The sequence below is a fragment of the Astatotilapia calliptera genome, chromosome 19, assembly GCF_964374335.1.
Source record: "Astatotilapia calliptera chromosome 19, fAstCal68.1, whole genome shotgun sequence".
Taxonomy (NCBI): Eukaryota; Metazoa; Chordata; class Actinopteri; order Cichliformes; family Cichlidae; genus Astatotilapia; species Astatotilapia calliptera.
This window is the reverse complement of record NC_137440.1, coordinates 25,875,546-25,888,654: the sequence shown is the minus strand read 5'-3', so window position 1 is coordinate 25,888,654 and position 13,109 is coordinate 25,875,546. Positions and strand designations below refer to the sequence as shown.

At 42.1% G+C, this 13,109-nt stretch overlaps 1 protein-coding gene across 5 annotated transcripts in view; it reads right to left on the bottom strand.

The window, feature by feature from the left end:
• The window catches only part of pacrg (PARK2 co-regulated), a 154,900-nt gene that overhangs the window by 99,579 nt on the left and 42,212 nt on the right, over positions 1-13,109 (bottom strand). For 3 of the 5 annotated variants that reach the window (XM_080294086.1, XM_080294082.1, XM_080294084.1), the window contains exon 3: positions 7,236-7,292. The exons of the other annotated variants lie outside the window; for them this stretch is intronic. In XM_080294086.1, the coding sequence (XP_080150212.1) occupies positions 7,236-7,292 (57 nt within the window). The remainder of the gene's footprint in view (positions 1-7,235; positions 7,293-13,109) is intronic. 5 annotated transcript variants of the gene reach the window in all.

Sequence of the window (13,109 nt, the reverse complement as noted above, 5' to 3'; positions counted from 1 at the left end):
ATATGAGGCCAGCTGATATTTAGAGAGTCTGACTATTTCATGAGTTTTCAGTCTTAGAACAAAAAAAAAAGGAAAAAAGAAAAGGATGGCGGATGGAGACAATCCCCTCTGAGCAGCAAACAGTGCGTGCCCTGACGGAATGAGCAAATATGAGCCTAACTGCCTTAGTTTTCTAAGGGGATTTATGACATGCCGTCTTATTATCTGTAGGTCGGATTACTGCCATACGCTCCACTCCAAAATAAAGAGGTTCCATGCCACATAAAGCCCAAAGTGTTACACAGTCCTTTGCACTTTCAGCACAGATTTAAGGGATGACTACACTGTTGCACTTTTTCGGCTGACGATGAGTTAGTCAGCACTCGCCGCTTCTCATGTTTGCCTTGGCACTTGATGCATCACGACAATCAGAAGGTCAAGAGAACGTCCATTTTTTTCCTTAGTGAGATCACCCTGATGAGACCTACACTTGAAATGGATAGTAATTGGTTGGTGAGTACCCAAGTAAAGCAGCAAAGCTCTCAAGTTAAGACAGATTAAGCTACCTGCAGATGGAGATTGAGCAGGGCCAGGGGACAGGAGGGAACAGGGTCTCCTCTTGACTTTGAAGACACACAGAGAAGATGGAGAGCTTGAGATGAAGGAGGCTGATTAACATATTGTGAAGGAGAAAGTGCCTCTATCTACCAGTCAGACGGCGTCTGGGGAAATATGCAGCAATCGCAGCAGCTAACAGGAACGAGTCTGTTTGTGGTCCCGTTAATTAACAAGGATGCAGTTAGGGCTGTAAAGATACATAGTATATGAAGTCAGGGAGGATGCAGGAACAAATCAACAGTGAGCAATGACAGCATATAAACACAAGCTTCTCTTCTCAAATAATAAAGACAAATATTGTTGGTCAGCCCCTTTAACAACCTTCCAGTGAATGGCTGGAAATTTTCCCTGCATCACACCTGAGTAATTGCTGGGTGTGAGCAATATTTCCTGAAGCCTTGGGATAGGTAACTGAGTTGTCTGCCAGTTGGGTTGTTTGATCTGCTAACTTTGATCATACAGAATGTAGAGTTGGGCAGTCTGATTTGACTCCATACCAGAGTGTGGAAAAAACGCTCACAGTATGATTTTTTAATAGTTTTCTTCTCTCCTTCCATCTCCTTCTCCTCTGAATTTTTACATTTATTTCTTTTAAATCCATTCCATGGATCCATACTGCTTTCATACTGCTCCCGGTGCATTTGTGCTCTAACTACATAGCTGGTCTAAGCAGACAATATCCACCCAGCTCCCACGGCACTGGACTCATTTTATGCTACTTTGTTTGGCACGGCAGCATGGAGACAAATACTCAGTGAAATATAGTAAAAATAATACCAAAAACCTGGCAACCACTGTTTGGTATCATATCTGATCCCCAGAGAAAACAAGGGATTTTTTTTTTTTTACACAAAGCTTCTGGGCTCAAAGCCCCCAACAATCATTTCCATAAATCATATGTCAGCCAGAATGTAGTAATGTTGAACACCAAAATAGAAATAATGGATTTCCTGGTCTTTCTTTTGTTTTGTTTTTTCAGTTATCCCTTCTCATACAGTACCTGCAAACAATCCACCTACACAAAGAGAAACAAACAGACACACACACACACACACATAGAGGTCTGGCCTAGACCAGTAGTATCAGAAGACTGTGCTAGCTCCAGGCTTCTAATTGGCCCCATTTCTCCTCCTCTTTTCTCTCCCTTTGTGCTCGCGAATGCACCAGCTACTCTGTCTGATGCATGTTTCTGAAAGGACGGACACAGTGTACCCTGCTCTTATCCAAATACAATAAAACTGCGCGAATTAAAGTAAAGAGAAAAGACAAGGCCAGTGTCCTGAAATGTATCTGTGAGAGAGAGTCTGACAGAATGGGGATGAGACGGCGGACAGACACAGGGAGAATGTGCGCTGGCTACAAACTGTGAGCCATGAAGGATGGCCATTGAGGGATCTGATGCGAGCATCTCACAGAGAGGACTGTGAGCGTGACAGGGTCCAAGACAAAACAGAGGACTCTTCAGAGCTGACTGTGGCATGCATCACTTAGAGCTTGTGCATCCCACCCACTGTCCAGGCTAGCCAATCAATGAGCCTATTGTTGTGATGTATGCGGCCATAGGTTTATGGGTGTCCATGTGCTGCAGTGTCTGTCTAGCTCTAAAACTGTTACAGCTGATTATAAAAGACCGCTGCCGCACACTCTCACTCTGACTCCCTCTCCCTTTATTCTTCCGTCTACCGCAGAGCCAATTTGCTAATGGATGCAGCAACCTTGTGATTTATTGTTGTCAAAGATATGCTTCAAGTAAAATGCACTAAGTGATTTAAGTTTGCAGGCAAAATTTACATTTGAAAGCCTGCCCACTTTGGAGAGTGCCTCACATCAAATATGCAAAGTTGATTATGTGGAGCATCTATTTAGTTGCTCTAAATCATTGTTCTAGACCTCTCAGTGATATTAAACTCTGTATAGATAGTCTGTGGTTTGTGTCTATTCTTGGATTCAGAGGATGGGTTGGAAATTAAAATACCAGTACTGCAGCACTGTCCATATACTTTACTGTCTGGCAACTTCAGTATTAAAGCTGCAGAAAGGTCAAAGTAGTTTTACTGAATGTTACTGGAAATTTCTACTTTGGTTAAAACACTGTGGGCCGTATGCTAACAAAAGAACAGGCTGTGTTGAATATAACAGCCTGTGCCCAATTTTACTTTTGATCTTTTGGTGTCTTTTTTCAGTATTCAGTGAAGACCGTAGGCAGACGGCGAGTTCTTTGTCCTCTCGCTTGTTTAGGCAAGCCGGATCTATATTGCTCTATCTGACACTTTTTAACCCCTGTCAGCACAAAATTATTGCAAAAACAGACCTGTAGGAATGTCTGCGAGTTCCCTGGGGTGTCGAGCCGCAGCTGAAACCAGCTGCTGCTCTGAGAGCAAAAATGCCCTCTACAAAAAACCCCAAAACAAAACAGACACTTCATAGCTGTAATTTAAAAACTTTGTTTAGATCCACTGCAAACTTTATTGAATATGATATTGTTCATTAAGAGTAAAGCATGCCAATAGCAATCCCGATCTGGCTTAAAATGTTAAATTGTAAAATAAATAAATATTAAACTGGCACATAGCACTAGAAACTGTGAGTTTTGGAAGATCAATGCACCAACACCTCCACAGAGACTTTCTCTGGCCAGACTGTGTCCAGACTTTCTCTGGCAAACGCAAAGTGTCACGACATTAAAGCTAACAATGGACTCAATTATACTTAAATTAAACTTTAATTGTAGTTGTTTAACTTCAGACACAAGTAGAACTAGTTGCTTACAAAGGCTGGACAGTCCCCATTAGCCATTCCTTGATATATGAACTACACATTAGTATCAGCATTGCTAATTTCAGCTTATCTGCAAAGAAAAAATAATGAAAAAAGACAGACATCTCACAATTGATTTGTCTCTTTGTCTTGAGTAGGAAATATATAGAGAGAAAAAATAAGCAAACTGAAGAAAAAAGGAGAAGCCTTGTAGAGATCATGCAGGGATCATTAAGCCACACACTGGACTGGTCTGCCTGTGTGCTTGGACACATGCATGTATGCATTATGCTGTGAGCTTAACCTGTGGGCTTACCTGTGGCTTTAAGGCCAGTACTGAGACAGATTTGGAGGCTGTCAAGGACATGTTAGAACCCATTGAGCAGCCCTCGGGCAGTGCCTTGGGGTCTCCCAGCAGCTCAGTGACACAAATGGACATACATACACTCAGCATGAATCCACTCTGACTTAGAAGTGCTGCTTTCACCACAGGGAGAACAATGCTCTGTGCTGTAAAAAGGTAATTTGCCCTCTATGCCTCAGCACAGACCCAAGCACTTTTCAAATGTCATTAGTCATTAAAAACGATCTATTAGTGATCATATCAGCACTTGCAGATAAATCACAGCACATTTGACACTCAGGGCCCATTTCCATTCTGCACCGATGGAAGTCAAGGATGGTACGCAGGCAACCTGAGGTGCTGTTTCCACGCTTGGTTGAACTTGCTCATCTGCTAAAATGTATTTCACTCCCGCGTAAAATCCAAACACTGACTGATAGAAATGAAAACATCATGCAGATGAAAAATAATAAAGAAAGCATGAGAAAGACCTGAACCCAAGATTGTTTCCAGGCCTAAAGCCTGGTACGGTTATGAAATATTTGTTAAAGGGTTTAATTGGAATAAAGGCAAAGCACAAAGTAGTCATTTCAGAGTTGAATTATCAGATTGTTCAAATTGCTAAGGCAGAAGGGGCAGAGACTCATGCTAACCTTTTAGTTGGTGACGCACCAAGGCTGTGTGGTTCATTCACCCTTTACAATTATTGCAAAGGCTTTGAGCATCAATTGAGTCATCAATATAGAAAACTTACTTTAACCCACTTTTAAAATGCTGTGGATCTGTGCAGCACACAGCAGAAAAAAACAAAGGGGGGAAAAACACTCGAGCACAAGCGGCACATGACATATCTGATTCGTATCTGGCATTTAAAATCCTTCCCTGCTTTGCTCTGCTGTGCTTTACTGGGACTAGGCCTGCATGTATGATCAAAAAGAAAGATTTGGACAACTGACTCTCTTCCTTCTCCTTCACACTGTGCCATGCTGAAAGGCTTCATTAAAGCACAGGGCTGAAGATACAGTATCAGAGGCAATTTTCCATGCCTTTTCCTTGAGAAAAAAAGAGGATCACATTGTTAGAAACAGAGGGAGAAAAGTCTGTCAGGGCCTTTAGATGAGATATAATACAGAGCACCACCGCCTCTGTGTTATAATCTACAGTGATGTGCTTGGGCTAATGGGAGTCTGACCTGCAATGGAGCTCATTGGGAGCCATGCAAAGAGGCAGAGGAGAGGAAGAAGAGAAAAAAGAGGGGGTGGCAGGAGGGCAAAAGAAGAAAGAAAGACAGCGAGAAAGCAAAGGAGGAGTAAGATAAAGAGAGAGGGATGGGGAAGAATGGTTTGAAATTTTCTGACAATGAAATGTCTCCAGTAATTGTTCCTGCAGTGATAAATGGTGTCCCATTGTACGGCAGGTCTCCTTGTCCTTGGGAGTCAGAAAGATGAGGAGTGGGGAGGGGATGAGGGCAGGGGAGGGAGCAGAAGCAAAGATGGACTGGCAAAGCAGCATTTAACTTGGCTTCAGCTGCGTGCAATCAACTTTCGGTGTGTGGGACGTGTACAGTGCTTGTGTGTACCGTCTGTCTGTGGCTGTGCTTGTTTGTGTCTGCATGTCTGTGTGCTGCATATGTCGAAGCATTTCTGTCTAAGTGAACCAGCAGGCAGCACAGTTGTGAGTGGGGTTCCTGCCCTTGGGGATGAGACTGACAGAATAAAAACACATCATAACACTGCAGTAATATTCCCTTGACAACATGCTCAGAGCACTTTGTGCCCCGGAGACATTTTTTCCGTCATCCATAGGGAAGAACGTCTACCATGCTGTGATTTCTTTAGCAGACAGTCTTTTAGAGCTCTAATCTTTTAAATGACAACGCCACCATGATTTCTGATTTTACCTTCTTTTTTTTTTTTAATTTCTTGCATTATTTGATAGTTCTGTTTAATAGGTTTAATTCATATGTAGAGTCCAAGATTAAAGTCGTTAAATCTTGTCGGGCTTATGCACACCATTAGACTGGAAGAAAAAGTCAATGGCCCACTGCAATAAGCTTTGAAAACACAGGAAATGATGTACAGTGACTAGTTTAAATCTCAGCGCACTAACAGACAGCTACTCTACAATCTCAGTATAGAAGAGTCATCATCTTTTTCAGCGATGCCAGATTTGACTTGACTTGTATAAGTATAGCAAACAAAGCAAAACACCGAAATTAAAAGTTGTGTGTAAAATATCGAAGTGCTCAATTTTGTATTTTTGCTGTGTTTTTTTTAGTTATTTGACATTTACAGTCTGACTGCTGCAGATGTTTGACGTGGTTTCCACTGTCTGTGTAGCTGAAAAGCATTAAGGTTTAACTAGCACTGTACAGCCTGGAATTCATATAGCGATTAACCATCTGCATCAAGTTGGTTTTTAAAAATGTTCAGTATAAGCTCCAACTTCAGCTGTGCACACAATGGAAGTGAGTCACTTGTTGCACATCGCTTTACAGCTTGCAGACTCCCCAGGCTCCAGTTGCTTAGGTAACTATAAGTCATTTAACAGTATTTTTCACTCTCACTGTAAGTTCAGAAAACTTTATTTCAGGTCCCGCCCACTTCCTGTTGTCGATGGTAATTTCACCCAAAGCGGCATTAAGTCGCGTTCACTTTCACTGTCTTTCATGTTTCAGATTTGGTCGCCACCTTGCTTCTTAGTTAAATCTGTAACTAAGATTACAGTACGAATACAAAAATTACAACACAGTGGTGAACAACCACCTTTTGTTTTTTTACAGCACAGAGTAATAAACTTTTAAAATAAAGATGTTTCACTGAAAAGACACCTAAAAAAGGTTACAAGAACGGTTTGGTTAATGCTTTTGAAACCCGATCATTTCTCTGTGGTTTGCTCGTTGTGGAATTTTTTTGCAAAGACAGCTGTTTTAGATGGTTTAACGTCTATGCAGTCCATACGCGAACAAGTCATTTCCAAAACCAAAAAAACCCCAAAAACACCAACATATACTGTGGTTAAATAAAGAAGGAATTGACAGAGTATTTTAGTTACTTTATAAGAAGAAGAGACAGGTCCCGTACAAATTTGTTAACATTGGTAACATCTATCATTGTGGGTCTAAGAAACAAAAGTAGACCAGCAGATGTTATCTACTGCGTCGAGACACAAGGAAAGAGCAAAAGAAGCTGTTCAGGCTTGTGAAGGCAAGAGGAGGAGAGAGCCTCACACTGTAAATGCTAGAGAGACTGCAGAGCCTGGAGTTACCCATGGCACACATTAATCACTGGTGGCCTCTACGCTGCATACGAATGGGTGGTGATGATGATCCTCCCTCTGCACCACAATCTTACCTACAGCTGTGACACAATCACAGACCCAGGAGTCACATGAACGTCTTTCTTTTCCTCTCTCCCTTTCCTGTTTTTTCCTATATTTGTTTCTTGCATTATCTCATGTTATCTCCCTCTTCTCACCCTTACTCCTGTCCCCCACACAGCACGCCTGCACAGAGGCATTCATCTTATCTTGCTCTCACCCCATCTTTGGTCCCTGCTGGCCTTGGACAGGTCCGTGCCAGGCAGAAAGCAGGTGGCTGAAAGAAAAAGGTTACGCTCATTATACAGATTAAACCTGTAAATGCCCTGTCATTGGTGTAATCGATGTGCCACTTCATTGCAGTGACTTATTGATCAATCTCTTCTGGGGGTCGCACACAGTGCATCCTTATTGCATTGGTAGTAGCACAGACTGCCTTTCTTGAACAGGCGCTCACTCTTAATGGCGGTCTACTTCAGGACTCCAGGATCCTTGGCCTTGTAGCAACATCACTATTCATACTATATATTCATTCACTCCATTTAATACTATTCAACAGCAGCATGAAACTACAGTGCTACGAAAAAGTATTTGCCCCCTTCTTGATTTCTTATTGGTTTGAGTATTTTTTATATATCCTACCCCACCAAAAAAATAAAACCCATGAGCAAGTCCACCTTTGAATGGCTCAAAGAACAAAATGAACATTTTGGAGTGAAAGTAATGCTTAAATCGGCTAAATTAAAACAATTCTGCAAACAAGACTGGGCCAAAAGTCCTCCAGAAACAATTCATTGCAAGTTACTGCCATCGCTTGATTGCAGCTCTTGCTGCCAAGAATATAGCTAGCTGGTAGCACAACCAGTTATTAGGTTTAGTGGGTAATTACTTTTTCACAAAGGGGCTTGGAAGGTTTGGATAGCATTCACCTAACAAATGAAATCTTCATTTAAAGATTGCATCTTGTATTTATTTGGATTGTGTTTGTCCAGCTAGCTCCTGTGTTCACTGAGATATTCAACATCTCTTTATCTCAGTCGGTGATCCCCACATGCTTCAAAGAGTCCATCATTGTTCCTGTCCCGAAGAAACCCCACCCTGCTTCTCTCAATGACTATCGCCCTGTAGCCCTCACCTCAGTAGTGATGAAGTGCTTTGAACGCCTGGTCAGAGACTTCATCATTTCTTCACTACCAGACACACTGGACCCACTACAGTTCGCTTACCGTCCAAATCGTTCCACAGACGATGCCATCTCTCATCTCCTCCACACATCACTCACTCACTTGGACACTAGAAGGGGGAATTATGTTAAAATGCTCTTCATAGACTACAGCTCTGCATTTAACACCATAATTCCCTCCACACTCACCACCAAGCTGGAGCATCTGGGACTCAGCTCATCTATGTGTCAGTGGATCTCCAACTTCCTAACTGGCAGACCACAGGCAGTAAGGATGGGCGGACATGTCTCAGCCTCCACCACTCTCAGCACTGGAGCCCCCCAGGGGTGTGTTCTGAGCCCCCTGCTGTACTCTTTGTACACATATGACTGTGTGGCCACTACCAGCTCCACCACCATCATCAAGTTTGCTGACGACACCGTCGTGGTGGGCCTGATCTCTGATAACAACGAGACGGCCTACCTGAAGGAGATTAGGAATCTGGAGAACTGGTGCCAGAGGAACAACCTCCTTCTAAACGTCAGTAAGACAAAGGAGCTGATAGTGGACTTCAGCACTAAGCAGGAGAGGAACTACCAGACCCCCGTCATCAACGAGTGCCCAGTGAGAGAGTGGACAGCTTCAAATACCTCGGAGTTCACATCACGCAGGACCTGTCATGGTCCTGTCACATCAACACCGTGGTGAAAAAGGCCCGACAGCGTCTCTACCACCTCAGACGCTTGAGAGACTTCCAACTGCCCTCCAAGGTGCTCAGGAACTTTTACTCGTGCACCATAGAGAGCCTCCTGGCGGGAAACATCTTAACCTGGTTCGGGAACAGCACCATGCAGGACAGACGAGCTCTACAGAGGGTTGTGCGGTCAGCTGAGCGCACCATCCGCTCCGAGCTCCCTGACCTGCACTCAATCTACAGCAGGCGGTGCTGGACCAAGGCCAGGAAGATCGTGAAGGACCTCAGCCATCCCAACAACAGACTGTTCTCTCTGTTGAGGTCAGGAAAGCGATTCCGCTCCCTGAAGACCAACACAGAGAGACTGAGGAGGAGCTTCTTCCCGCAGGCGATACGGTCTCTCAATCACACCACCACACAGTACTGACCCACACATATGGTTCTTACACACACACTGGACTTTCTGGACATTGTTTTTGCACAACACTGGTCACTATATTCTTCATTTCCGGTTAATACTTGTACAGCTGCTGTTATTGTGTATATATTTATTTATATTTAGATTTCTTCATACATTCTTATATAGTTCTATATTGTGTATTGTGTATTTTGTTGTACAGTTATTTTATTTTCAACTTTAATTTATATATTTTATCTTATTCCTTCCCAGTTAAATTTACCCTTCATTCTAATTTGTGTTGTACAGTTATTTCATTTTTAACCTTAATTGATATTTTATTCCTTCCTAGTTAAATTTACCCTTTTTAATTTTTCATATTTATTTCCTATCTTATTCATAGCCTTTCCTTTTTTGTTCTCTTTAGGTCACGAGCAGTTGTCCAAGCATTTCACTACATATCGTACTGTGTATGACTGTGTACGTGACAAATAAAATTTGAATTTGATTTGTCTTATAAGAAATATGCAAAAAAAACCAAAAAAAAAAAAACCCCTAAGAAATCCAGAAGAGGGGAAATACTTTTTCACAGCACTGTGTATAAACAAGGCAGCAGCTCTCTTTGTGGACTGACAGTTTAATTCTATTTGCATTGCATGTTTTATGTCTATAAGCTTTCCAATAAAAACAAGTTCACCTGCTGGAAGCGCTTTTAATGGGTACATTTATTTGTCTATGTTTCAGATGAAGCATTACAAAAGAGTAATAAGCACTTCTTGCTGTTATTGGTCATTCAATAAACAGAGTAAAAACCACTGCAACTCTTCATGTTCTGTGCAAATCCACTTCCTATTTTTTAAGATGTCATGGTAACAAGAAAACACCGAAACTCAAAGTAAAAACTCAAAGTAAATCTAATTCTGTTGATGACGGCAGTTAAAAGTGATAAACATCTAAAGTACTGTTTCCTTTACCGGTAATTGTGTTTTTCAGCTATACTCATGTCTCCAGATCTGCCGGTTTAAGAGAAAATAAAAATGGTTTCAGGAAAATTCACCGGGATACACGTATTTCTACTCAGAGCCATATTTTCCTAGTAAAATAAAGATAAAAATAACTGCATAAAAAGCAACAAACAGCAAAATCCTGGATTCAGCTGAGACACATAAATGAATCACAAAACGGCACAGAAAACACACAAAAACATATTCATGCAGCTCCAAATTCCCGAGAAAAGGAGAAGAAAAGATATTTGTGGGAAAGTCATCCTAACACCTGTTCAATCTTATCTGAAGGCTCAAATGAACTACAGTGACTCCATTTTGCCTAGCTGAAAGGGGATACATTTGGCTCCTTTGAAAGAAAACCCTTTACTGCAGGGAGGGAAGAAAGGAAGAGCAGCTGCCTTGCCTCACGAGATGCCTGCCTCCCCCAACACACAGATCACACCAACCCATAGCTACAAAGGACATCAATTTGTAATTACAAACAGCAGAGCTTGTCCCCGGAATCAGAAGGGCACTGCCCCATACCACCCGTTGGTCGTCTTTAGATGTCTTCTCCCCCTGCTGCATCAGTCAGATGAGGAGAGGTATCATGGGCACCTTTGGATTGAAAAAATAATTGGCTTTGGTAAATGGATAGATAGAAGTGTGTGTCAGCTCAGTTTTGGAAGCAGAGTTTACACGCTTATCGTGCTGCACAGCTGCACACTGCATGCTTTCTTTGTTTTACGGCGCTTTGCAAAGAAGAGCCTTGATTGCTAGTGAGACAGATTATTTTGTGTTAAACCGGTGGCGGCAGCGGAAAACAGCTCCAAATACATAGACTAAATCCAATATTGTGAATTACTGACACCAAAGAAGGTCTGTTTCAAAAGTTAATACTGTTATCTAACCTTTGGACCGAATCATTCTGTGCCTTTCTTTCAGGGAATCAACGCAATTGTCTACAGGGAGGTATAACAAGAGGTTAATGCATAGGACAAAAATGACTGAACTCTCTCCTAAGAGGCAAAGTCTTTATGTTAGGCAGCTTTCCTTTAAAAAAAATATGACACACCCCCCCTCCAGCTGGTAGAATACCACAGTTCTGCAAACAAAAATAATCAGCTGAGCACCACATCACTGACAAATGCGTCATTTTTAAATGGTGAGTATTTGAGAACTGAGCACTGTGCTGAGGAATTTGCCACAAAGTTGAGAGTGCATGAGTCTTGCTTGCCACCGCTTACTAGGAGTAAGCTCCTACAGCATCAGGATCCATATTAAAGTCGCCATCATTCACCATTTTTTTGCCCTCACCTTCAGTTATGGATGGAAACAGATGACCGGGAAATTGCACCCTGTCTGACAAATGACAGGATGGCATCGCTCCACGGGCTGCCCACTGGCAAACTGCTGCTACTGAAGGAGAGGACGTGAACAAATCGACTCCCGCTGCTCCAATTACCGAGCGTGCTCATCTCACAGAGGGACTGCAGTCAACTCCATAGGAGGAGGATGGAAAAACACTGGCTTGTGTGAGGGCACACAATGATGGGGGTCAAGGGTAAGATGACATATAATTCCAATCAGCCATCAGCATTAATGTGTTATTTCACTAAAGTGGGACTCCATCAGACAGGTGAGGTATGCAGTTAGGACACTGCTGCATAATTCAAATCGTTAACTGGTATTATAGTGCTGTCTGCTTAACATAAAAGAAGAAGCATGTCATAGCAGTGCTTAATATCTTATTCTAGGCTTTTAAAAAGAGGAGACTCAAGGATTTTCTGTCAGGTTAGGATGTGATATACTTGAGCTCTGCAGTGGGTTTGGCTATTCTCTATTAGCTTGAAGTGCTCCTTAAGGGAATGAGTTCCTAAGTTTTAAAAATAAAATCGGGGCAAAGCAGAGATGGAGGGTGGGTGCTCTTTGTTAGATTTAAATGCTGCACTATGTTCTCTGTGACAGGCTGTTGGTAATTTACTGCCACAGCCATTACGGTTATTAGAAAACTCACTCAGGAAGACAAATGGCAGGCTGGCCGGTTGTTGGTCTTCCGTCAGGGCTGACAAGGGAGACGTGGCACTCTTTGCTATTGACATTTTCACACCTAAAGCCAAGCCCTGCGAGCTCTGCTGCAATTCAAACCCCAACTTAATGAGCTAAATCATCCCTGGCCTTGGCATACAACTTTTCCTTACTTCTTTTATTAGAGGAGGAGTGTTCCGGTCAGCAACAGGGTGCAGCCTGTAGGGACAAACATTTCACGGGCAGATTTTTTACTCCCCAGACTGACAGATTAAAATGAATCTTCCCATAAATAACTTCTATTACAAGGAGCCATTAAGAGAGACCGTTAGGAGTGTCTAAATTGAAGCCATTTCTTCTGTATGACTGAGAGTGCGGAGGAAAGAAAGGAAAGAAGGAGGAGATTTGAGACCAAGGCAATGTGCTTGTTCAAATTCAACATTTCTGAGAGCTATGAGTCATATTTCACTCAGTGGCCCAGAAAGAATGACAAATGATTCCAGTTGTTTTGCAGCAATTGAATGTGAAAGGTGACAGGGCTATCAGTGAGGGCTCCAGCCTCACAATAACACCATGTTCGGTAAAGGAAAAGAAGTGCTTTAAAACAAAAGGGGAAAAAACCCCTAAAAGTATTCCTCAGTACTGTTTATCCTCAAAGACTTTGGGGCCTTTACATTATATTAACTTTACAAATATTTATTGCATGCATTAGCTGAAAGTTTTTCATGGAGATTTTAAAATTAACTGCTGACCAGAGCATGCATCCTTAAATACAATGTGCAAGGTTCTCTTTTACAGTAACAATCATATATAACCACTTATATAT